General features: G+C 34.2%; 1 protein-coding gene across 1 annotated transcript; it reads right to left on the bottom strand.

The window, feature by feature from the left end:
* Nucleotides 1-621: 621 nt before the first annotated feature.
* Nucleotides 622-13972, bottom strand: LOC132624504 (cellulose synthase A catalytic subunit 8 [UDP-forming]). The gene is made up of 24 exons (XM_060339272.1): nucleotides 13647-13972; nucleotides 13391-13490; nucleotides 11811-11872; nucleotides 11487-11543; nucleotides 10392-10451; nucleotides 10181-10237; nucleotides 9866-9908; nucleotides 8973-9050; nucleotides 7753-8080; nucleotides 7524-7677; nucleotides 7343-7428; nucleotides 5489-5697; nucleotides 5297-5367; nucleotides 5143-5194; nucleotides 4890-5037; nucleotides 4342-4608; nucleotides 3890-4235; nucleotides 3669-3806; nucleotides 3344-3469; nucleotides 3045-3257; nucleotides 2619-2865; nucleotides 2332-2531; nucleotides 1896-2249; nucleotides 622-1492 (listed from the first exon to the last, which is right to left on the bottom strand). Exons 1-24 carry the CDS (start codon nucleotides 13740-13742, stop codon nucleotides 905-907), a joined length of 4080 nt encoding a protein of 1359 aa, XP_060195255.1. The 5' UTR covers nucleotides 13743-13972; the 3' UTR covers nucleotides 622-904.
* Nucleotides 13973-22402: the final 8430 nt, after the last annotated feature.

The raw sequence follows: 22402 nt of genomic DNA, 5'->3' as shown, positions 1-22402 counted from the left end.
GGACAACTGAACCAGAGCTATAAAAAAAAAAAAAAAAAAAAAAAATAGAACTACGTACGTATTTTATATGGGTACAATATTCTTTTTTAAAAAAAAAAAAACATATTAGGTAATTAAATCTTCCGTTTGGATTGTGAATATCAAATGGAAACATTTTGATGCTCATTATATATCATTAATAAAAAAAAATCGCCGATATGTAGTACTCCTCAAAATAATTACGGTGTATATCCATACTGTATAATGAAACTCTGTATTGTATGTATACTATTTACTCATTCTGCACCAATAAAGTTACTATTTTTTTCATCAAATACATATTGTAATGTTTGTTCACTGATAGTAAGGCATGAAGCGTAAGTGCTTACTGCAGGACGCTAAAAAAATTATTTTCATTAGGAACTATTTCTTGGGTAGCTTTATGAACTATATATCATGCTCGTAATTTCACTATATTTGATCAAAGTGTAATTCTCACGACAAAAAGTCAGTCAATTTGCGAGGATTTTAATCAGGAGGTTACTATATATAATTTCACTATATTTGATCAAGGTATAAATTTGTTCATTTAGAGACTTGTACAATGTAACTAGCATTGTCCTTTGTAATTCTCATGCTCCATAGTTGAACAAGACACCTTCAAGTGAAAGAAAAATACAACAATACTATTCATTATCAGCTCAAGTTCCTTTAACTTTGTATTTTCAAAAGTTTTAATCCAAATTTCAACGTTCTATTTCCAAATAAATTTTCTTTACTCTCCTTCCTTCTCAAAAGTCTTTAACTGGAAAAACTGATACAAGCTGCTCAAACTATGCAAGGACAAGAGAGTTTACACGTCCTACATGAAAAAAGCCTACATTTCAAACATGTGGTTGTATAGTTCAGAGATCTTGTTCCACGCTCAACAATCGATGTCGATGCAGTTTTGAACCATGGCTGAAGGGTCATCTTTGCTGACAAATGGATCAATCTTGACCCAAACTAGTGAGAAAACAGAAGCCAACAGCACAGACCACAAAACAACAATGGTTGGTGTTCGATTTTGGCGTCCCATTAGACCTTTGAGGAATGGATAAAGATGCAGGATCACCCAAAATGAGAAGAACACTTTGCCAAATAAAGGCCCCCATGCTTCATATCCTTTGTTGAGTGCATCAGAGAAACCAGCAACAACACCAACTAAGTTGACAATGAGAATTGTTGTTGGAGGGATCAAGACTGTTGTCCATTTGAATATGTAGAGATCGCCAAACTCTCCATCGTCTGCCGCTTTTGCTGTCACTGTGAAGTTTGTGTCTATACCAGCAAGCATTTTGAGGAATCCTTGGAAAACTGCAAATAGATGGGCAGAAACACCACCAATCACCCAAAACTGCTCGTTACGCCACCAGTCCTCTATGCCTATACCACTCCATCGTAGCTCGAGCACACTTGTTACAATGATGGAAATGAAAAGAGCAAGGAAAAGTATACTTGCAACATTCGATAGCTGCATAAAAGGCACAAGAATTTGATTCAGTAATAGAAACTAAAGAAATTGCAGCCTTAATACCAGCTCCTAATGTGCACTCATTTGTAAAATCTCAAATCTTTAAAGGGCTTTTTTTTATTTTTGGCTCGTCGGACGCGCTAGCCAAAGATACAAATCCTATACACTGATTATATAAACTAAATGTATATTTATGTATAATATATGTATATTTTGATTATATAACATGTATATTATATGCATATTTATACTTAATATACAAAACCTATACACTTTCTGGCTATTATTCTTTTAAGTGGTAAAAAAATGTAATTATCCCATCCTTTTCTTTCTTTTTAGACATGTAATTTTCCATGATGGACATAGGAAGTTGCAAGCATGTCAGAGAAGTGGAAGCATTTACCGTAGGGATAATGAATTTTCCTGTAAGAAGACAAACAGCAGGAAGAATACAGTACGCAATGAGGGGAAGAGAAGTGAAAGGATAGACAATGGTGTTGGTGTAGGCAAGTCTTTGGAGCCATTTGAGGCGGCCGCCACCAAATCCATACCACAAAGGGCAATGCCTACTCAAGAAAATTTCAACCGATCCAAGAGCCCATCGAAGAACTTGGTGCAACCTGTCTGACAAGTTGATAGGAGCTGACCCCTTGAAAGCAGGCCTCAGAGGCATGCAGTATATTGATCTCCATCCCCTGCACTGCATCTTGAAGCCAGTCAAGATATCTTCTGTCACTGAACCATATATCCAACCTATCTGAAAAAGAAAAATACAAAAAAGAAAAGAGTTAAAATCAGGAGAAAAAAGAGTCTTGAAAAGAGAGATATTCAATTTTTACTTCTTTTCCCCATGCTGTCTTCTCTTCATAACCACAGCCGATAACATGAATTGCTTCCCTGATCAGTGTTGATGGATTGGCAGAATCAGGTACTCCTCCATTTTCCATCAGTGTAGACTCGATAAACACGGATGACATGCCAAAAGTTTTCTCAAAACTCATTTGCGAAATAAGCAAGGACCTCTCATGCTCGTCATAATCTGCAGACACCAAAATGATGGCTTCATGGTTAAAGTTCTAAAGATAATGGAGCTAATAAAAAGGGAACGTTGTACTAGAAAACTCACTTTCAATTTCTCTTAGGTTGAAGATTGCAGAATTCAGATCTTCTCTTTTTGACTCACGATATACCTCAGTAAGATCCTTCTCTTTGGCTGGTTTCTTGCGGCGACAGCAGCAAGAGCAAGATGAAGAAGATTTGTGTATTGTAGGCAGATTTGAAGGGCTATAACCATAGAGTGCTTGCCTATTGAAAACAGTTCCTGTACCGACATATACAGGTCCTTGGATGCCATCCAAACCTTTCATGTTAACCTGAAATAGCGTTAAAAGTCATCTCAATCCATTTTTCAGCATCAGGAGATTCAATACTAAAAACGACATTAAACTAAGATGTCAAATGAAGAAGATTGTTGTTCAATTTTTAGATGAAATTCATTTGAGAGGCTGAAAGTAATATCATAATGCTAAATTTAGTTGCTCAATATACTTACATCAAAGAAGACTATGTTTCTGTTGGCATATCTGTCACTTTTATCAATTCCATCAAATCTCTGAGGGAACTGCACATAACAGACGTCTCTGCCGACTTGTGGATCCATGTAGAAACACATAGCCTCACGAATGGCTTTGCTGTTATTGACGTAGTGATCACAGTCAAGATTGAGAATGTAGGGTGCATTTGTGAGAATTGCAGACACCCTTATCTGAAATAAAACAGTAAGTTTGTAAAAGGAATTCAATGAAAAATAGTCTCAGATCAATGCTAGTAATAAATTGCATCTTAACACACCAGAGCATTTTCAGCACCAGCTTTTTTGTGGTGTGTATAACCAGGTCTCTTCTCTCTTGAGACATAAACGAGTCGTGGAAGTTCATTTCCTTCATTGTCATGGGCACCACTATGTCCCAAGAAAACCTGTGAAGAAGAAAATTTTTGAAGCTTAACTGAACATCCAAAAGTTTCACAAATACTAGAACTTCAAAGATTGTTGCTAAATCTTCATTATGATTTTATCGATCATCTTGTTAAACAGATACTAGTTTCAGCTGACTGAAATCAGTCAAAAGGATATCGCACTGACAGCTGAAACTGAGATAGGATAAAGACCACTAACCTGAATCATTCCAGGATGATCACGCGGGTTGTTTCCTGGCCAAGGAGTTCCATCTGCCATGGTCCAGCCGTCCTCCGGTGTTTTCTGAGCCTTGGCAACAAGAGCATTTACCCTCACTTTATACTCTTCATATTCTCTCTGCAATACCAAATGAAAGGTTAATCATTCTTGAACTAGATGCTTATTTCATACAAAATCCTATTACAAAACTAAGCCCCCACCTTCATTGCTCGGCGTTCCTTGACAAAAGAAGGCTGCACCTTATCTTTCAAGTAATCAAACTTTTGCGAAAAGTAGAACTCAGGTGCACGTGGTTCAATTGAAAATTTCTTGCAGAATGGCACCCATTTCCTTGCAAATTCAGAAGTCTCAGCTAGTGACTCAAATGTAAGCATTGAGCCTCCATCATCTGATACATAGCAGGATACTTTCTCGACAGGATAGTCAACTGCAAGGATTGAGAGAACCGTGTTTGCAGTGATCAAAGGAGGTTCTTTCATGGGATCGACTGTACTGACAAAGAAATCGACAGGTGCAAGCATACAAGGTTCTCCCTCCCTTTCAAACCTAGAAAGGTACAAACAAAGTTAATTCTCAAGTGCAAGAAATGCAACAAAGTTTGAATATGTTCTATTAGCAGTGCTATGGAAGTTGAAGAGCCAAGATTTTTAACCTTGCAGATAGCCTGTCAATATATGTCTGTCGGTTAATAGGGGACCATTTAGGGAACTGATCCAGCACCCAAGAGAAAGCGAACCAGATCTCACAGATAACAGAGATGAGCCACAGTGGATAGGCACTTTCAACTGGATGTGTTACTCTATAGTGGAAGAAAAGGCAGAGAACTACCAATCGGATGATAATCACGATTCTGTATGGAGTAATTTGAGATTTCGGCACAGGAATGATTCTTGAAAGTGGCTCTGCAGCATCTGCTAGCCTGCAGAAGTTAAATTAGATGCAATCAATAAATGCATGATGAAAATAGAGCAAGTTCAAGATTCTGAATCACTGAAGGTGGATCAAACATCAATGTTTTATTACCAAAAAGTTCTTGTTTTCTTGGTAGTTATTTAGACATCTAGACAAAAGAAATTAGCCCCATTTCAAGAAAACTATGAAAACACACAAAAACTGCAATACTATCATAAACATGGTTACTTTCCAATTTCACGAAATTTATCGTATCTAGTTAAGTTGCTTTTGCAAAGGCCTACTTACTGTGGCTTTTCCTCCATCTGCTGCTCAGGTGGAACTTCAGCTTCTTGTGCAACAGTCTTATTTTTGTTCTTCTTTTTCTTGTTTTTCTTTTCCTTCCAACTTTCCACTCTATTCTTCCATATTGGATTGCCAGAATCATCATGATATTCTTCATGAGAAAAGATAAAGTAAGTTAATATAATGTTCCTCATTGAAACTACACTACAAAAAGGTATTATGAATATTTTTGTGCAGAAAAGCTTCATCTACTTACCACTGTCCACAGTTGAAACAGTACTGACAGTTCTAGCATGAATTCCAACATCCTACGTCGAAAAAAACAATCACAGAACATTGTCGTCAACTAAAATTCAATGTCATGTTTGTAGGACTAAACATGGAAAGGTTCACCAGACATTAATTAGTACCTCAGCAGTATTAAGATGAGAAGCCATTGTAGCATGGTTCGATTCGTCATGGTTCGATTCGTTCTCATTTTCTGCAAAATAAGCATAGTACTATGTTAGACTTCCTTAACACTTTTTTTACCAAATTGTCACATGGGATCGGTAATCAGATATATCAAAGTCTAATTATAACCGAAAGCAAGATTGAGTTACCATCATAAGGAGTTGCACAGCGTAAACATGCGCTACGTCCTTCTTTGATCTCATAATCCAAACAATTCTTACAAAGAGGATAGTTGCACTCATGACAAGCCACAAAGACTTCACCATTAGTATTAGCTAACCCCACTTGTTCACCACAAATATTACATATTGGAACCCCTGACTCCATCATTTTTTTTTCACTCACAGAAACTCTTGGTCACTACTCTTGACCACAGCTAGCACACAAATGATGCTTTAGCTCCTTTGTCAGTCCCAGGAATATAAAGAAGGATTGAATCCACTGACTGAGCAAAAAGCTAAGGAATGAGAAACATTATTGTAATGGTGAAGGAATGTTAGGAGGGTGGTTACAAGGGGACTGGCCAGCTTGTAGGTTGAGAAGTGGGTGTCAAAGGTATATTTTCAGAGAAGAAAGCAACATGTTTGACAGATTTTCTAAAAATTTGCTGGAGTTTGAAGGAATGAGTATGGTTGGAGTTTGTACATCTTAACCAACTAATTGCACCAAACTTTTGAGTCTGACTGCAGCTTCAAGGCTGAGCCACCCCACATACACACCTCTTTTGATAGAATAAGTCAAGCCACATGCCTCCTTTTCTTCTTCTTTTTCTTTGGATTTAAGTTATATATAACGTAATTTTTTACAATATTATTAGTTATTATTCTGATCAGGTTATCAATTAAGTGATTTGGTTGCGTCAAAATTTATAATACCACAATTGCATAAAACTTAAGCTCTCCTTTTTTCAATCAAGGAGAAATTTCTCTTCAGATCTATAGATTTACTGTCAAAATCTAGGAAGAATAAAAGCTTCTAACATGAAATAATATGTGATTCAGACCAAATATCTACACAAAAACATTTTCCCTTGAATAGAGAGGGAAAAAAAGATAGTCGTTCTGAATCCCGTACTATCTCCACCGGGAGTGGTAACTTGGATCAATTTATTAACTTTTTTATGTCATAATTAAAGATCTATTTTTAATATCTCAACGAATAAGATTGTTCTCTTCACAAACTATACGTGAATACATTCACTTGAGCATTCACAATAAACATAATCTCTAGCTGGATTGTCCTAAGTCATCCAGTTCAGATTAACAAGAATGTTTTGTTTTAACATCAAAATCTGGGAACTCGCGATAACCAGATGTGAAATTCATGTTAACTTTACATATAATGATGTAAAATAGATGTTAAATGTGAAATTTGAAAAAGTTACTTATCCTTGCGTTCTATTCACACCATAAAGTTCAATATCAATGAACTGGACAAATCAATGACAAAATGTAGCAGGAAAAGTGTTAGAAGAGGCCCACAATTAGGTATGCAAGCATGCAGGTCTGCAACAAATAGGTAGACCTCACAACTGCACGCACACTCAAGCCCACATGCAACAGAAATCTCCGTTCAGAATTTCTTTTTATAATAATATTTACAAATTAAGAGAATACTTTACAAACAACATTGATTCGAAGTAATTATCTAATTAAGTAATGTCAATTCTCAGAATCACAATCTCAGGACCAAAATCCCAATCCCCTACAACAAAGGGGGAAAAAAAAAAAAGAGGAAGAGAAAAAGTAGAGACAAGCTCAGACTCTTGATATCCTAGACATCTTTTTGCAATTACATTGGAAATAAAAAATTTAATCCTTCAGAGACACAAGTATATACCAGAAGCACCTAGCTCTTGGTCAGAACCTTTGTTTGGCAACGCCATGCCTGTCCAGTTTAGTGTGCAAGACAAAGACAAAACTGCCATATAGGGAGCATAACTTTCTCCGAGGATCACATCACGTACAAGTAGCAGTATCACGGATCAATATATGCTGCTTCACCCGATAGTGTAAACCTTCACAACCTTGGATGTATCACAGACAACTAGGTTCTCTGAATCAGTAGGAGTTGTGCAAAGCCAATTCACCTGATTAAAAAGCCCAATTGTGAGACATATATAAGAAACAATCGAGGCATAAAGTGGAAGAGAGAAAACATAAAAAGTAATGAAGTAGAACTCACTTTTCTGCTCAAACTTAAGCTAGATCGAAGGATGTCGGAGCCAGTGCAAGTCTCACCAGCAATGAAAAACTTAGACCAATCCCATACTTTTACTTGTTTGTCATTTCCACCTGAAATTATGAACTTCCATTTGTCTCCAAATGTTGAAAAAGTCCTAATAGAATTTAGGCAGAGTTAGTGCTGGCTGACGCGGTAGATTTAAGCATGCCATGCTATAAAGAAAACTTACACACAGGATACAGCAGCAGTGTGTCCTCCCAAAGAGTGATCAAGGTGCAGGTCTCCTCCATTTTGATTTCCAATTTCAGGATCAGCAGAAGAACCGCCAACTTTAGGGGCTGACTTAGAACCTTTCTTGGGTTTAGCTGAACTCTTGGACTTAACAGTTTTGACATCTGACTCAACGTTTATTATAGAAACAACTCCATCACCCCTAGCCACAGCACAAATCTTCACAAATTTATCCACCACATCAACGTCAGGAACAGCCAGAGCATGAACAAAGGCAGGGTTCAAACATTGTCCCATATTACCTTTATTTCCCGTGTCAAGTGTGCCTACAGCAAACAAAGAGAACTTCAATAGCTGATTCAATCAACCTAGATAAATCAAGGTGGCATTTTCTAGTACATTAGCTTGGCTAAGAGTGTTGGATCCAGGTATGTATCTGTCTGGCACTACATTCAACCATTGGAGGTTTTGTATGCATCGTGAAGGATCCACGGGAAATGCCCATGTCCGTCCGAGATGGGTGAACTGAGATAAAATGATGATCGGGGTATCATATATGTCACAGAAAGGCTGAATTTGATTCTTCTGGAAAATGGCAACAAGAGAACCACAAGTACATGTCACAGGCAGGAAACACTACTCATTTTCTTTAGGTCTCAGTGTCTCACTAGAATAGTCATGAATTACTTCTCGCCAATCGTGCTTAGGTGGAAAACTTGAAGTGTAGAAAACCAATCTTACAAAAATTAAGACACACCCAAGCTAAGAGATCTAAAACAATATTTAAGCAAGATACTTATATAGTCAGTAAAAATGGGAGGAAGATAGTCGACTATCTACTCCCAGTTCCCCTTTCTCACCACAAATTGAAATATCAATGATGCTGAGGATACGTTTGATTGAAAAAATGTTTTCCACAAAGTTACAAACTAGGCTAACCCTCTAGGTTTTCTATGTTAATCCCCTGTGATTAAAATATAGGGAGATAACTACCCAGATATTCTAAAACTTAGCGATTTTGCTTTTCCATCTACTGTAGTAAGGCATGCCTAAAACTCAGTGGATATGTAGCTAGTGTAGTAAGGCAGACCTAAAATTCAGATGTGCAGTTCTGGTGTAATAAGGCATGCCTTCAACTAGAAGGTACACACTACAATAGCAATTAATACTAGAAATTGCAGAAATACAAAAGAGTACATAGTCTAAGGCTCAACATACCAAAGTCCCAAATCTTCTGGGGCCGTCCCTTGGAGAAGTCCCATAGCACAAGCTTTGAATCAAGACCCCCAGTGATGACTAAAAATGAAACAACAAACACAAGATAACACCATCATCAGCTTCTAAGAAACAATTCTCCAAACATCATAGGAAATTGAATATTAAGTAGCAGGCTGTCACAACTTGTACATTTTACAGAAACCTTATGTACCACAACTTGCACGTTTTAAGAAACCTTATGTTACCATCCCATTTAGATTAAACGGGAGATTGGTTTCACAAGGAACCCTACATCAAGATTCTCTTGTAAAAAATAAAGGGGCAAAGGATGTCATATACAACGCATCTGCATCTCTTTCAAGACTCTCTCTCTCTCTCTCTCTCTCTCTCACACACACACACACCCACACATTGACAGAGAGAAACAGAGAGAGCAGCAGTAAAAAAAAACACTTTGTGACTTCAATAATAACAACACATAACATGAATAGCAGATGGCAATTACTTGTAGATCATTGTAAAAATGGTATCATTCTTTACAAGATTATGACTAATTCGTTAAATTCTAGCCAATGCAAACATTCTGGAAACCTACCTGCTTAAAAATCACGAAGCGTACTAGAAGTACAACTTAAGAGGAAGAATTAGCTTCTCCAAGATATCTGAAGTCTGTGTATTAGTGGACATCACATACCTCTAAAATAACTTTAGATGAAAACATTATCATACTTATAAATGTTGCCAAAAGCTCCAAGTAAGTGTGTCCCATTCATGAATTATTGAGGTCATTCACTTCAACGTGTATGTGGGCCATATGTATATCTAGAGGGGGAAGGTCAATGTCACGAAGGGGAAGAATGTAGGACTCCTGAAAATTTTAGTCCAAAAAGTACCTTCCCAAGGTCTCCAAGGAATGAATTGAGCACCGCTACATATCTGATAAGATAGTGAAGGTCACAAATGATGATAGGTTCACAATAAGAACATAGTTCCCAATACGAAGTTGGGGAAGAAAAAATGGAACTAACCTTCACAGCAAAATACAAATAGGACTTCACATACCAAAAAGATAATACAAGAAGGGCAACAACAAATAAATAGAATGTTGAATAGTAAAATAGTAATTAAAATGAATGACATAAAAAAAAATCACCATGTTTCTGGGGCAATGTACAAACTTGTCATAGTAATTATATAAAAAAGGATACACTTGTGTGGCCATCTCTCAATGTCTTGTACATGCGATTTTGGCGGATGTCAATGATCTGCAACCCAAGCAACACTCAGATATCCAACATACTTACGGAAACAGCGAAACAGTTTAATCTCTTAAAAGTTTCAGAACTCATCAGTGTTATCTCTCATGGAAACAGAGAATCAGATGTTCAACATACTTATGGATATAGCGAACCGTCCTACCTTGACATCACCGCTATCATCTGCTGCAGCGAGGAACGATGATTTTGAGTTGCAAGCAATCTGAAAAACAGAAAGGTTAGGCACGCAGAACTAGAATAGGTATTGTTTGAAAATATAGTATACCTACTTGAGGTACCTGAAATATGACCTTGTTAAATAGGAGAAATCATAAGAGATTAAAATGATAAGGGAAGATATGTAAACATCAAATAAAATAATGGACAAAGCCTAATACTTATCCGGATGAACAAATACAGAGTAAATCCTAAATTTCTAATTTTAAGCCTGTACAAGATGAATCTGTTGGACATGACATTTAGACTAGAGCCTAAAACAGAGAATTGGGTGCACAATTGCCTAAAAAAGCAACAAGGGGCGTTTCTCGAACAAAGCCCTAAATTTTATCAAATATCTTCAGATTCGTCAATGTGGAGACATGGTGCAGTTTATTGCAGCGCCATCCACCTATTAGTGCGGTGGTTGAAGCATAAACATTTTACAGAATGGGATGAAGAGATAAGTAGTGTGTCACTTCCACTGGTTTCTGCACCTAGTCCTGAAATTACATCCACAAGTACCACTATTTGGGTTTGAAAGGCAAACTGATCCATAAAGTTCACATGTCGAACTGGCAGCCACACGGAAAACCTCCTAAATTGATTCTAGCCAAACTCCCTGAGCTAATGCTCAAAAGAACCAAATAAATGGATCAGGTTAAGAGATAAGAAGAGTAAATAACTGATACATTTAGCTGAAGTGCTAGGAATCAAAGTCCCAAAATACTAACAAGAACTTGAATAAGAGGCTAGAGGTTAATAAAGAAGCTGCTGAAGATAGCAAGATATCATATTACCAACTGAACTAATGATCGGGCATACTCCTGATAACATGACTAATGGAAAATAACAAAACGAGCACAAGGCCAGATTTCCACGAAGAGGAGAACAGTGTATATTTATACTGCAAAAACCCATTCTCAAATGGTAGGTAACTTCCAATGATATGGATTGTGAGACAAAGGAGAAAATATAAGGTTATTTTTTTGAACAGTGAGAAAATATAAGGTTATAAAAAGAACAAGAATAGCAATCATACCTGATTTATCTCATCCTTGTTGTAATTGTAACTGTGCAACAGTTTCGATGCAGTAACCTTCAGATACAGTTAAACTGGATTAATAACTAAACTTTTGTGCCCAAAAGTGATAAAAGAGAATAAGTGGAAAGAAGCCAACTCTAACCAAGTTACAACATAAAATTCAGACGGGAAGTTTCAGTCAAAAAGATCTTGATAAAGGTCAAAAGTAGCCATTTACGAGTACCCGAATCACACAAGAAGTGGTAAATTATAAAAGCATGTGAAAGAAAGAAGTTTTAAAAAAAGCATGGGAAAGTTATCTCGGAAAAATGATGGCATTACCATATTCACATCAAAGCATTTGACTTCACTTCCCAGTGAGATATAAACAACATCTTCATTCCCTGCACCATGGATCACATGTTTGAGATTGACGACTATCACAAATTTCAATTATGATATCAACGCCAGCGGAAGGTTATCATCCCACCAACTAATGTATTACATTGCAGAAACAGAGATCTCTAAATCAATAGTAACTTAATTCTCAATAACGGTCCTCAAAATAGCATATTATTTTGTCAAAAAGCGGCAGCATATGTTTGTAGTTGGAATTTCTGTGTTAGTATTAGACTGTTAGAGTGGAATAGTAGAAATTCTTAAGTTAGACATGGTTTATGCCAATTATTATCTTCTTCTTTTTTTGAAAATAAATATGGTCTATTTCTATTATGTTTGACACATAATTAGGTGTCTTGTATTCACCAAATTATCAAGTCACCATTGCAGTTTATTCTTGTTCATATTTCTCGCAAGTATCAGAGTTTTTACAATCATACTAAGAAACTTACGTAGAGTCTCTACCACCATAGTAGAGACCTAAGTAGCTTTTATTTCTATGTTTTAATAGCTTTACTATCCTTATCCCCTTGCCACAACCGTTAAACAACACCATGTGTATTCTTGGTAACAATTCCAGTGACACTACCACCTCATTCGAGGGAATTGTTTTGGCGACATCGTGTCTCTTCCCAGTTATCATTCTGACGGCGTTGCGTATATTACTCGTTACTATTCTGGTGACAGCACACCTCTAATCCAGTGGCTTTTTTGGAAACGCCACGCCCTTTTTGGCGACCGTTGTGGAGGCAGTGCGGCACTACCATTTTCAACCACTTATATTCTTAATCTTCCGTGTGATCTTCTGGCAAATTTATGGCATGTTTCTTGGGAAATTCTCTGGAGACTACTTACTTTTTTATGTTTTCAAAATAAGCAAATTTGGTTACCCACCTTGAGTTTGAGGGAACAAGGGAGTCCATGAAGTGCTAGTGTTAGAATGCCCGAGTTAGAACATTAGAACCGTAAGTTTTTGAGGTCCATCTTTCTCCACTTAAATACCAAGTTTTTGACAGCAGCAGGGTTCGAACCCGTGACCGCCTAACCACACATCACGTATTGCGCTCTTACCACTAGACATCAATCAACTATGCCACTATTCCTAATTAGCTTGAGCGGTTTATATGAATTGTCTTCATCCCATCGGCTCTATTTAGGTCTTGATATGGTAAATTGCAAAGCTGAGACATCTGACTGAAAGAAAAAGGGACCATGTAGTATGTACCAAAGCTGGATATACTGCAATTAACTCAATCATAGAAATAACAGTGTTCTCTCAAGCATGAAACGGAATCCTCCTAGACCAATATGCTTTAGCTCTTACAAAGCCCCAAAACACCAGCCCCCTACATTGTTCTGTCTAGCATCTTAGGGTTGTCAATTGGGAAAACCTAGAGCAATACAGTATATCTAGATGCAATACCCAAGTAAATTGAACAGTGAAGATTCATATAGCCGGTCCCAACGACGGAGGCATAGTTGTTGTACAGAATACCAACTAAAAAACATGAAATTTGACAAACCTGGTTTGAAACACATTGATGAAATTGGGTTACCATTTCCAACATCCATAGTAAAGATTTTATCTTGGCACCTCAAATCGAAGCAGCACACACAACCATCCTATTAGAAAATGATCAAATAAGTAACTAAACAAAAAGAAACAGTGAGAGACTTTGAATACAGTTGTAATCAGCAAAATTCATAACAAAACTTTAACGCCTATCCTGAATGTGGGTGTCTAATTTGTACAAAATATGGAAAAGTGTCTCACTGCACCTCATCAGCGGTGGCAATAAAACCAGGGCGATTTTGAGAGGCAATACAGCAAGTGGTGCTGCCTTTATGACCCTTGAGCTTTCTTGCTTCCTCCATTCTTTCTTGCTACCGCTTTTGACTTCCTAATGAAAACCCACCCCTCTACTTCTTCTTCTTCTTGTTTCTATGTTTTCTTTTATGGTCCAAACGACGTCGTATATTTAATTCCTGAGGGGGTGTGCATGCTTTGGTTATAAATTCATCCAAACTGAAATTCGAACCAAATGGATTAAATCAATCCATGTTTTTTAGGTTTGGTTTTAAATTTTTTGAAAACCCATGATATTTGGTGTGGTTTTGATTTTATTAAAATAAATTTTAATAAAACATTCAGTATTAGTGAGGTACGGGAAGAGACTGCATTTCAACGGGCGTAATGAAACAACTTACCTTAATGCAAGCATTAGTTGTTCCATCCAACTACAAACGTGTCACCTATAGGTCAGACGGAGAGGAGTCTCAGACTAATACATGCACAAAATTATGTTATATTTTGTAAATATAATTTCAATAATGAAAAATGATTAAAAAATTGATATAGTAATGGTGAGGTATATTAGTACGATTCAAGTAATAAAACATATAAAAATGGAATATGATTAATATCCTGTTTGATCAAGTTTGTTTTTTCCCCAAAAGTAATTATTTTTTCAATAAGTGCTTATTTAAAAAAAAATGAGGTATTTGGTCAAGCTTTTGAGAGAAAATAAGTGTTTTTAGGGAGTAGCAGAAACACTTTTTCAGAAGCTAAAAAAAATATCTTTTGCCCAAAAGTACTGTTGAGAAAAGTACTTTTGAGAAAAATACACAAAGAAGCACTTTTTAAAAGCTTGGCCAAACACTAATTGCTGCTCAAAAGTACTTTTTAAATTAATTGGTTAAACACAAACTGTTTTTAGCCAAAAGTACTTTTTTGAAAAATACTTTTGACAAAAGTACTTTTTAAAATTAGAAGTTTGAAAAATACTTTTGACAAAAGTACTTTTTAAAATTAGAAGTTTGGCCAAACAGGCTATAAGTCACAATTTTATATAGAATCACATGTTATGCACTTATTAGTTTGATATATGCAAGAAATGAGTATTTTCCAATCGGAAGTAATAGGTAACAAAAATCAATTTTTGATGTACGAGTCACTATGTGTGATTCTTGTACTTCGATTATCTTATTTATTTATGATAGCTACTGCTTTCTTTTTTCAGACTGCTCTATCATGACTTATTCACTTTTTTTAGTTTCATTTTCATTTTGCTTTGAACTGCTTGTGCTTATCTGACCTTTTCTCATCGTGTTTTCTCTTGAACCGAGGGTCTTTCAGAAACAGCTTTCCTATCTTCCGAGATAGGGGTAAGGTTTGCGTACACTTTACCCTTCCCAGACCTCACATTGTGAGATTTCACTGGGTATGTTGTTGTTGATATACGAGTCACTACAGTCTACAAGAGAACTTATCCCCAACAACCGAATAAAATAAAATTCGTTACAATAACTTCCGATTGGATGATAGGAAAAATGTCCATACATAAATCTTGGGTATGGGCGAGTTGTAATCAAACTTATTAGACACATTTTATGTAACCCAGTATTTGCTTATCGTATGAGTTAAGTAGCGGAAATGTAAATGTGAACTCAAAAATTTGAGATCCTCATAGTACACTGATGCCAAGGATATTGCAAGCATGGGTTTTTGGTAACAAATTGCGGGGTTCGCTAGTGTTAGTTCTACCCGTCAAACTTTATGTGAGGTGTCGTATCAAGTATGATTGTAAGTTTGAAATATGCGAATATTAGAGTAAAATCACTAAATTGGTAAATGATACTCTATACTTACGTGAGGAAATCTGATCAGAGTGTTAATGCTCCCTCCACTAGCAAGGGACGATAAGCAAAAGTTTTTAATATATAGGGAAATATATAGTCATTGAAATTAAGCAATTGAAAAATTATCATGTAATCATTATTGGCGAGCAAAAAGAAAAAAACAATTTTGTCATTGTTTGAGGTGATAAAAAATAAAAATAAAAATAAAAATAAAAATAAAAAGCAATACGTTTTTGATTGAAAAAACAAAAAGTGAAGTAATAGAAGCTTTTGGGAGTCAAAGGAGAATAGTGGTAGGACTTTAACTCTTTCTTTTTTACTTGCATAGTTATCCATTACGATATTGCTGTGCAATTAATACATGTTATAACCTGAAAACTTTATAAAGTTCATAAATCTTGATTGAGTCCAATCAAAATCACAATTCACCTCCCTTTTGTACTCTCACAACTTACTGTTCTTGATAGATTCTTAATAATCGTGACTTCATTTGTTTCGTTATACCTTTATAAATGAAAATCGGAAGATTACAGCTTTAAGAATCAGTATTCTAACTCCTGATAACTTGCTTCAAAGTTAACTCCATGATCATGGCCACCAATTAGTTTTATTTGACATGTCTTCCTCAAACTATAGTCAATGAATCAAAACCGACCCCAACATACAGAACGTAATCCATGTATATTTTAAATGGTAAAAATCATGGCCGACTTTTCAATTTTATTTGGAAATCACAATGTTACACCTTTAGCTTAAAGCAAAAGGATTACCAAGCCCTAAAAGCCAATGGAATTGGAATACAAAAAAGAATAAGAAAAAAAGTGTGACCCCCTAACAAAGGACGGGTGAAATAGAAGGATTCTTATGTCTTTAGGTTTAGTAGTGGAACTAGAAATTTTAGTAAAGGATTTAAAAGGGGAAAAAATTATATTGCAACATTTATCATGATCTATAGATATAAAAAAATAAAATATATTTACCTTATTCATACACTATAATTTTCAAACGAAAAGGACACTTTCGGCAAATATCACATCACAATGGGAGAGGACATCAAAGAGTTTTATCACAATACAATTTGCAGTAACTTTGTTAATTTCAATAACATTTTTGTGTCATTTTTGACAAATATTGACATTCAATTGAAACTAAACTAAAAATTCAATCCAATATCTCATTTGGGATTCTAAAACCCACTACCAAAATACAATTTTCTCTATAGAAAAGGAGTTTGCCCTGTTCCTAGTTTAATATACATAAGACTGCAACTCTAAACTCAACAATGCGAGTCAAGAAGCAGCCAAAAAATCGGATCAAAAGGCTAACTTTACATTTCTTATACATTTTGTAGAGGGAAAAAAGGGGAGAAAAATTCACAAAGATTTGAACTTTATGCTTTTACTGTGCAAGCAACAGTATGAGCCCACCATTTAAGACTATGTTTGATGTCAATTTCATTTCTTGTGTTTGGTACTTTCCAATTAATCAATGGATTCATTCTCTTCTTCTTTTCAAGAACTTCCCATGCTTCTGAAAGATAAGGCGTTGCTCTTGACTCATCAGATTTCTCAAAAAATGCCACTTTTTGTTGATCATTATCACTATCCCTGTTTTTGCTCAATTTGTGTAAACCTGGAATAATCTCAACCAAACTAGAGTTAACATCTTCTTCTGAGAATTCAAATCCAAGATCCATAAACCCTTTTAGCTCTTCATATTCTAGCTCTGATAAGCTCTTGTTAAGACTCTTTTTGGCTCTTCTTCTATCCTTTACTTTATTTGATTCTGTCGTTTTACTAAAGGGTTGAAAATAGGTTGATGGTAGAACTGAGACTGGTGAAAAAGAATATAAATTATAGCTCAAATCATCACTTTGTGACTCTATTTGGATTTCCAATTTTGGTGAATCATATACTACAGTTTTTGGTGAGTTTTCTTGAATTTTGTGATCTGGGGTTTTCTGTGAACTTGAATGTTTATTGAGGATTTCAACATTGAACCAACATGAATCAAAGAGGTTAAGAAAAGACTCCAGGTCCATTAATGGAGGCTGAAAGAAATTTGGAAAGTAATATATCAAATACTTACAAGTTTTGTGGAAAATGCTTATAGAGATGAACTAAGCTCTGCTTGTATATATATTGATCCTCGTGATCAAAATGCCCTTATTTGTTCCTTATATTACAAAAATGCTTCAACACATTTTTATTTTTTTTGTTTACACGTTTTGCAGTGTCTGCTTGGAATATTTATATTTAGGAAAATGTCACTGTACTTATCAAAGTGTACTTCAAAAGATTGTGTAAGTTTGTTTTTTTGTTTGTTCCTTTTTTTTTTTAAAGATTGTGTTAGTTGAGTAAGATCTCTCGGTCGTTCCAAGGTCTATAGTTACTTCCACTTTTATCTTCTTTCATGTTTTATTTATAGGAAAAAGAGAAAGGAATAACTTACTTATAGGTAGTACTGTCAACCGGTTGGAACCGGAACCGGTTATGGAACCGGTTAGAAAACCGGCCGGTTCCGGTTCCAAAACCGGAACCGCCTAACCGGTTCCGGTTTAACCGGTTCCGGTTTACCGGTTTTAAACCTCAAACCGGAACCGGTCCGGTTTGGAGTGATTAAAATCTATTTTTTTTTTGTTTTTTATATTATATATATATATTATAGTATTTATTTGTATATTGTAGCTATATTTTCATATGTTATACAACTTTATAATTAAAGTTTAAATATTTACTGACTAACAGCCTAACAGCAAGTCACCAATACAGAATAGTGCTTTTCGTATACATATATATGTATAACTTACATATACTTATATATAAATATGTACTATATACTATATATACTTATATATATGTATAACTTAATATATATACTATACATACTTATATATACTATATATACTTATATATATGTATAACTTAATATATATACTATACATACTTATATATATGTACTATATACTATATATACTTATATATATATGTATAACTTATTATATATACTATATATATGTATAACTTAATATATATACTATATATATGTATAACTTAATATATATACTACTTAATATATATGTACTATATACTCTATATACTTATATATATGTATAACTTAATATATATACTAAATATATGTATAACTTAATATATATACTATATATATGTACTATATACTATATATAGGTATAGCTTAATATATATATATATATATAGATATAACTTAATATATATACTATATATATGTATATATATGTACTATATACTAAATATATGCATAACTTAATATATATACTATATATATGTATATATATGTACTATATACTATATATACTAAATATATGCATAACTTAATATATATACTATATATATGTATATATATGTACTATATACTATATATAGGTATAGCTTAATATATATATATATATATAGGTATAACTTAATATATATACTATATATACATATCTACTATATATACAATATATACTTAATATATATACTATATATACAATATATACTTAATATATATACTATATATATATATATAACTTAATATATATACTATATATATGTATAACTTAATATATATACTATATATACATATCTACTATATATACAATATATACTTAATATATATACTATATATACAATATATACTTAATATATATACTATATATATGTATAACTTAATATATATACTAAATATATGCATAACTTAATATATATATATATATATATATATATATATATATATATATATATATATATATATATATATATAAGTATAACTTAATATATATACTATGTATACATATCTACTATATATACAATATATACTTAATATATATACTATTTTTTTTTTAATTTTAACCGGTTTAACCGGTTTAACCGGTTCCGGTTCCGGTTTAACCGGTTTAACCGGTTCCGGTTAAAAAAAATTTGGAACCGGACCGGTAAATTAATATCCGGTTAACCGGAACCGGTTAACCGGTATAACCGGTTCCGGTTCGGTTCCGGTTTAACCGGTTCCGGTTACCGGTTAAACCGGTTACAGTTTAACCGGTTGACACCTTTACTTATAGGTTAACTTTTGTAACTGAATTAATTTTCCCCCTCGTAAAATGACCCTTTTCAACCCTACAATTAGGCAGAATGTATCAGTAGGAGTGGTTTATTGGACCATCACGGAAATTCAACTAATGAGTTCAGCGGCATTTGGTTCAAAAAGTTGAAGGAGAGTTTTTTTGGCTAAAATTTATTAGTTCTTGCAAAAATTATGTTCTAACTAAATATTGAATTTTACCACTATCTCCTGTTAAAAGAGTTTTACCCTATTTTATTGGACATTGCAATACGATTGCTTAAATGGGAAAGAGTGCATCTAAGAAATCAGATTCAAAAGTTAAACGACCTTTTTTGCCCTTCAATCAATTAATACTCTTATAATCGTTTTGTATATAAATGTAAATACGCAGTTAAATAAATACCTTCTCTGCCATATTTAATTGTATAAAGAATCAGCCACAATAATGTCTTTTGAATGTCTCAAAATATAATGTTTTTAACACATTTGATATTATGTGGTTATTAATTCTTTGTATTTATAGTTAGAGTAAATTTCAGGGAATATTTAATCTGTTTTTATTCTAAATGGAGACACGAAGGGTTAAGTTTGGTATATGAAGCGTTTTATAACAACAAAAGGCAGTAAATTTGAGAACACCAAGATACTATATAATGCTTGGGCTATTTACAAATTCTTAAATGTGATGGAAAAAACAAGGATCACTGATGATTCCAATTGGAACAAGAATAACATGGATTACTGATGATTACAACACGGAACAAGGATATACATGGTAGTGCCTTAAAACACCAATGAAAGTTGTTTTTGTTATTTTTGTCAAAGAAAGAAATCGAGACGAGCAAATTCTCAGCAAGGAACCAAAAGTTGAGCTCCTTGAACTCAAACCCTATCGATATCCTCATTCTTTGTTAGGCAATTTTCTTTGTTTGTTTTGTATCTGTATGTTCTGGATTTTTCTTTTCTTTTTTACTTCTAAAATTCTTTGGTTAAATTTGGCGTGTTAAATTTTCTCAAGTATATTCAATAAATCTAGCTTCTATGTGTGTTACACGTGCATTTTGTGTGCTGCACGTGGCACGTGTATCCATGTCAATTAGTAAAAAAATAAAATGAAAATCACATATATATTTTTGTTAAACATGTGTGGGAGGTAAACAATGTACTAGTTACTAGGTCCCAGCAATTCTGCTTGTACTGCCATGAGTTTCATCCAAGACAAATAGCCTTGCCAAGCTAAAATATGAGATTTTAAGATTCATTTTTGCATTAAGAAGAACATTCCTGCTTTGAGATCATGATGAATGATGCGAAGTCTAGAATCCTCATGGAGATAAACAATTCCCCTAGTAATGGCTCCTATGATTTTTTATCGCACTTCCCGATCCAATTGCCTACATTTAACTCGATCTGGGGACAAGATCAAGAATATAACTTACAAGTTAAACTTCAATACATTGCAAATCACTTAAAATATTATCACAAGTAATATCCATAATAAGTGAAATTGGTTTGTTAATGCAAATAAGGTGGACAACCGGACAACACGTCAAATTACACTACAAAGTCTAGTATCTAGAATTCTAGAGTTTTAAGTAAAATTCAAAACTTATTAATGCTCAAGCTCTATACATGATAAAAATTAAGCAACGCATATCAAATAAAGAGTGGTCAAGGCTTGCATTTGGAACAAATTTATAGACAAAGTCTCTTTGTTCCGTCTAGGGAAAATTCCAACAACCAAATTCCTGTTAAAGCTTGGCAACCAACAAAACCTCATTGAAAAAAATTGAGCATTTATAAATTAAACAACACCTAGATTCCTAGAAAGTTGAGGTCCATTATATGAATCATGTGTGTCTGTTTTAACAACATCAAGTAGGCCTGATCACCTTGTATATAGAACCAAATCCGCCCAGTCCCAAACATTTGAGAAGTTATTTGCTATTGCTATGATTGTAGAGATATCATATTGTAGGGACTCTACAAAGCTAATATCATCTACGCTTATAACTTCACCAATATATATATATATATATAGTAGCAATAGCACATAACAAATGAGTGAAATATGGTACTACAAGTTCAACTTTCCTTAATCATATTGTCTGTTAATAATCTACGCTTACTCTGAACTCTGCCCAGTAGCTTCCTGTTTCGCCTCTTCATAAAGATGACAAAAATATAAACAATAGGAATAATAATTATAACTGTTGGAACAACGATAATGATCACAGTTCGAGCTGTTTTATCATCCTTCCTATTGGAGCTGTTTTTATCATCCTTCCCTATTGAAGCTATTTTACCATCATTCTAATCTTTTGGGGTTGTTTTACTATAATTTCCTACAAAAATGCTTCAAGTAGTATGTTATTAATTTTTAACTACTCCTCAAGTTAAAAAGAAAAAAAGGCATATGCTCTTTCTCATTTCACTTGTACTACTTCTCTTTTCAGGTAATTTCAAAAACTAACACTACGCGGAGTATTAAATAGCACAAATGCAACATTGTTCCTATTTATAATATGCTCTTCTTTAACACAAGTCTGTGTGACCGTGTTGAATTATGTGACCCTCTTAACACATCTCGTGAGCGGCACGTACATCTCGTGCGACACACGTGCATCCCGCGAATCACATATATATTATTGTTAAACACGTATCGACTTATACATTTATTATTGTGACAAAACAACCAGCGCACTACAATTTAAACAAGTGCAGATATTTGGCTGAGATTTTGGACTTTCCACATTGCCACTAGCATTATTTTTCCCCTTAAATTATCCAACAATTTTCTGGTTAAACTC

Source organism: Lycium barbarum, chromosome 12 (genome assembly GCF_019175385.1).
Source record: "Lycium barbarum isolate Lr01 chromosome 12, ASM1917538v2, whole genome shotgun sequence".
Taxonomy (NCBI): Eukaryota; Viridiplantae; Streptophyta; class Magnoliopsida; order Solanales; family Solanaceae; genus Lycium; species Lycium barbarum.
The sequence above is the reverse complement of the archived record's forward strand: the minus strand, read 5'-3'. Positions and strand labels throughout refer to the sequence as shown.

Coding starts and splice junctions, on each gene's coding strand:
- LOC132624504 (XM_060339272.1), bottom strand. CDS start 13,742: ATGGAGGAAGCAAGAAAGCTCAAGGGTCATAAAGGCAGCACCACTTGC. Junction 8,081..8,972: donor CCAGAAGATTTGGGACTTTG/GTATGTTGAGCC, acceptor TGTTTGCTGTAG/GCACACTTGACACGGGAAAT. Junction 5,698..7,342: donor GTGAAGGTTTACACTATCGG/GTGAAGCAGCAT, acceptor TCAAGAGTAGTG/ACCAAGAGTTTCTGTGAGTG.